This window comes from Macadamia integrifolia, chromosome 8, assembly GCF_013358625.1.
Source record: "Macadamia integrifolia cultivar HAES 741 chromosome 8, SCU_Mint_v3, whole genome shotgun sequence".
Classification (NCBI taxonomy): Eukaryota; Viridiplantae; Streptophyta; class Magnoliopsida; order Proteales; family Proteaceae; genus Macadamia; species Macadamia integrifolia.
This window is the reverse complement of record NC_056564.1, coordinates 3369667-3374306: the sequence shown is the minus strand read 5'-3', so window position 1 is coordinate 3374306 and position 4640 is coordinate 3369667. Positions and strand designations below refer to the sequence as shown.

The window sequence follows — 4640 nt, the reverse complement described above, 5'->3', positions numbered from 1 at the left end:
GGAGCAGTTTTTCTTTCAGCCCTAGAAAATCAAATCAGGTGATGCAAATTATCCATTCTTCAAGAAAATTTACTTACATTTTTCTTTTTTTGGAGTCAGTAATTAGGTTTCCAGGGCCAAGACCTGAGAGTCCTTCATTGTTAGGTCACAACAAACTACTCCAGCTTGAGAATCTCATCTACTAGATGACATATTTTCCTATCTCAGTTTTCCCCACAAAGTTGGATTCTTATGATATAACAAAAACCTCATACTTCAGCCTTATGGCAACACAACCAGATGTTTGCATCCATTGAGGTAGTTGTTAAATCACCCACCTTGGGAGGCCACTATCTAAATAACAATCAAGTCTATGAAATTTGAGATTCTATCACCAATTACAACCTACCTCCTCCTTTTACACCTTTGTAAATGAATTAACATCAGCAAAATATCAACCGTCCCAAATTCTCAGTGTAATGTGCAGAAGAAACCTTTTCCACTCTCCCCCCAAGCAAAATATTCTCTAAGAAGAAATAAAGCTCACAGGTGAATAGCTTTAAGGTCTGCTACTTGAAACTTCTTCCTTCCTACAGTTCAGCCTCTTCATCAGCAACTCTTAATTTACACAGCGTGACAGAGATGTGCCACCTGAAAAATGATAAAAACACAGCAGGTGGTGGAAGTCACCCACAGATCATGACACCTCTCCCTCTTTTAATCAACAGATGGCCATATTTACAGAAATTGGTCAGTTTCTGTCTTCAGCCATGACGAGATATCAATGCCCCAGAAGTTCTGGGTGATGACATGCTGCATACTGCTGGAAACCAACGATATACATTTCTTCTATGCATCACCTAAAAATTGCTTTCTGCATTCCTGCACTTTGTATTTAGACCACATTTATACTTTGACTTTTGACCTTCTTCTTCTTGCATTTAAAAGGAGAAATAGAAGCACAACGAGTAAGAGAACCGTCATGCCTAATGATAAAACCTTCCAAAGAGGGGCTCCAAATGAACTGCTGAAGGTGTCCTGCAAAATTGTTATTTCATATGAATTGCAATGTAGGTAAATGGCAGATGTAGAAGATACCAGCCGGAGAAGAATATAGCCTCTATAAACTGTTGTGTTTGCGATGAGGATAATAATCTTATCCTATATGTGTAACTATTGAATACATGAAACCTTGTAGGTAGAAATATTCAAAACATGGATGAGGTGGTAAACAAATGGCAAACACATAACCTATGACATAATTTGGAGGACCAGTGACCAAGAATAATGCATTTAATAGACATAAATATGGCTTCGAACAGGGTTGGATGGCGCAACAGGATTCATGTAGCTGACCACATACAGTTGGCACAAGGCTTATCGAGTCACCAACAATAATGCAATAAATAATAATTGAATAACTGGACAATAGTGGAGAAATGATGTGGGAACTGGCAATGCATTCAGAAAATGATATCAAGCCCTAGACTTCAACCAGACAAAATAAAACGTCAATTGTTTGGGAACTTGTACAGTCGTGCATGTGAGAAACTTCTGCTTACTTTGCTTTAATACTGGATGAGGAGACTAGAGACAATCAAGCTAAGTCTCATCTTAAACTGATGAACAAATTTTACTTGCCAAAACAAAAAGAAAGCACAAATGCAAGTTAGAATCATGGATAAATTTTTGGGATCGAAAGGTTTATGATGAGTTAATGAATATATGGAATGTAACTGTAATAAAAAATTGGAGTGAAAATGAATGTGTTATAGGGAGATTCCATTTGGAAAAATTAAAGTTAACTGTTGCACACAGATATAGATAAGGATGGATAAACGGGAGAAGGTAGTTATGGAGTACTGTTGATCCTTGGGATGTCGAGATGAATGAGTGACAGAACCAGAATGGATAAAATAAGAACTGAATGCATTCAATATAAATAGGGCGAGATTCAATAGGTGACAAGTTTGTGAAAACTAGAGGTGGTCTGGCTGCTCTGGCCTTGTATGGAGAACATAGATGTACTAGCAAGGGTAAGTGAGATGATAGAGATTAAACCCAAAATGATTTTGGGCAGTAGCGAGAAGAGATAGATATGGCTTTGGCTTAAGAAATAGGACTCTATATAGACAATTGAAACATGTTTTGTGTACCCAACCCCATTTAGCTGGGACAAAGCTTAGTTTAAGTTGAGTATACTCACTGGCTGCTAAGAACAAGTATTTAAGGATAAGGAGAATAGAGGTTCCTTTCCTCTAAGATTAAGTTTGAATCCAACAAAATCATTTGTTGTGTCTTGGGTAGCTCGTAGCTTACCATAACTTAAACCAAACATGCTCTAGTGTACCCCTCCCCCCTCTACACGCCTTTTTTTTTTTTTTTGGGTGTGTTGGCGGGGGGCCGGGGGGGGGGGTGTTAGGAAACCTCTAATGTTCTTAAGAGCCAAAAAGTACAAGAAATAGGAAGCGAGGCCAAGTGCAAACATTGATAAGATATAGTTCTAGCAGACAAAAGGACTAACCACTTCTACTGACTTCTGCATAAGATTCTTCCTTTGCTGTTGAAATATGTCTTCTGCATACTTGTATAGCTCCACATCAAGTTTGTTCAGCGAAAATATCTGCTGGAGGACCACTTCAGGAACCTGAAGTCGTGCCTGTTGGATTCATAGAGGGAAAAATATATCAATAATAAATCCAGTTCGGCTGAGAGTTCCTAATTTTTAACTCCACTCTAACATCATTCCCCCAGTGCCGGGATATTGCGAATGTGTTTGCTTGTAAATGGAGCAGATGAGGAAAAACAAAGCCTAGGACAAAATATAAGCATATTCATAAAAAAAAATAATAATAAATAAAAAAAATAAAAAAAATCATTATAAACTCATAAAGTGACAAAAAACTAATATAATATGGGGCATGCTGTCACAAGGCCACGATACAACATCTAGGCATCCATGGCAGTCACCTTTCTTTCGTATCGATATATATCCTACAATACATACCAATACTCACCGATACGTATTGTAGGATATATATCGATACGAAAGGATTTTAAAAATTCAATGTATCGTATCGGTCGGCTAAATTTAAGATACGTATCGGAGGGTATCGTATCGGTATCGTAGATACTTTAAACCATGGTAAAAACATAACTATTGATCTGTTTGCGATACACCAAAAAGTCAAACCAATTGTGACATTAGCAAGGACCCTATTCAATATTCATCCTGTTCCTTATGGTGGTCACTTGTGAATCTTCACCAATCCCAGCCACAGTATGCACTGATATGGACAAGCAGGTCCAAAATTGTACAACATTAAAACAAAAAATTACCAGATTCACAGATGATGACATAGATAAGATACATCTTCAACAATTATCTTTTGGAAAAGCTTTTATTTCATGTGAGTCTTACCTCTTTTGTAAAGTTTGCTGGGGAAATTTTCTTCAAAGACAAGGCCCGTCGATGAGATTGGGACTTCCGTAAACTAGAAGTGCACTCTTCATAAGCTTCCATTAGTTTTCCCACTGTCGTCTGATTTTGCTGGTAGTTTCACAACAGCCACAAAACAATTAGGGGAAAAAAATCACATTCTACAGCAAAGAAGAGACAGAATAAATCCCAGATTGTGAATATATATATATATATATAATTTAATTTTGAACTCTTTGTAGGTGATCTTACATTTCCATTTGTTGCTTCCATAATTTCAGTAGCAGAAATGTCACTCGCGTTCAGATCATTGATGCTATTCTAACATTCAGATAAATTCAAACAGTAAGGATGGTCCATACTTAAAACATTTAAAGAATTTAATCTTGATTTCAGACATTCCATCAACTACCCCAGAAAACATTCACCTGAAGATAGTTACTGTCATGTTGGTAGTTTTGAAATGACGAGCTCATATCTGCAGCCAAAGTAGCAAGATTCATGAGGAATCATATGCCTCTAACCACCACAATCAACCATCTAATACGAAAAGATAATGAACACCAACTCTCCACTTGGTCCATCTTTTGTATGAGTTTTTCCCCCCTAACAAATGTATTAATTGAAACTTAAACAAGAAACTATTCAACAAAAAGTGAAATTGTCCAAAATGATCATTGCCCCCAAACCAATATCTCTAGCTTTACTGTCTCATTTTTTTTTCTCACCCCTTGTCCACTTTTTACATAGCCACCCTCCCCAAAATGAGATTCCCATTGCATTTTTTTTTTCTAGTGTTTAGCTTATGACATAAGGACAAGATATATAAAAGCAAGTACAATCAGAAGTAAAACCTTAGAGCAATGACTTCTATCTTAACTATTTCATTTTGGAATCAAATGTTTAGGCCGATTTTTTAGTATACAGAAGTCTGACTGCATAACCAGGTGCTTACTAGACCTTATCACTTCAAAGGATTGGATCAAGGAAACAGGAACGGTCAACTCTGTCATTATTGTGCTCTCTTTTACATACAAACAATTTGCCATTTTTCCCTACTTATTTTAAAGCAGGTAGAGATTACATGCCCATCGCTGCCTGACACCTATATTTTAGGGAACTTGTTATTTTTTAGCCAGTTATCCTTGATAAAAGACACCCCCCTCCAAAAAAATGTAATGCCTTTCATGAAGAAATGATTCATGACCCACCCACCCTCTCC

At 37.0% G+C, this 4640-nt stretch overlaps 1 protein-coding gene across 2 annotated transcripts; it reads right to left on the bottom strand.

Annotated features, from left to right (window-relative positions):
• Positions 1-237: 237 nt before the first annotated feature.
• Positions 238-3998, bottom strand: LOC122085900 (protein-tyrosine sulfotransferase-like). 2 transcript variants are annotated; one of them, XM_042654510.1, is made up of 5 exons: positions 3847-3998; positions 3671-3739; positions 3401-3529; positions 2504-2638; positions 238-1017 (listed from the first exon to the last, which is right to left on the bottom strand). In XM_042654510.1, exons 1-5 carry the CDS (start codon positions 3919-3921, stop codon positions 886-888), a joined length of 540 nt encoding a protein of 179 aa, XP_042510444.1. In that variant the 5' UTR covers positions 3922-3998; the 3' UTR covers positions 238-885. The 2 variants fall into 2 exon arrangements, with proteins under 2 accessions (XP_042510444.1, XP_042510445.1); XM_042654511.1 differs by having other exon boundaries at positions 3671-3734; positions 3847-3920.
• Positions 3999-4640: the final 642 nt, after the last annotated feature.

Excerpts from the sequence above, each read along its gene's own strand:
- LOC122085900 (XM_042654510.1), bottom strand. The coding sequence starts at position 3,921 with ATGAATCTTGCTACTTTGGCTGCAGATATGAGCTCGTCATTTCAAAAC. Across the intron at positions 3,740-3,846 it reads ATGACAGTAACTATCTTCAG|AATAGCATCAATGATCTGAA; the intron begins GTGAATGTTTTC and ends TCTGAATGTTAG. Across the intron at positions 2,639-3,400 it reads CAGCAAACTTTACAAAAGAG|GCACGACTTCAGGTTCCTGA; the intron begins GTAAGACTCACA and ends TGAATCCAACAG.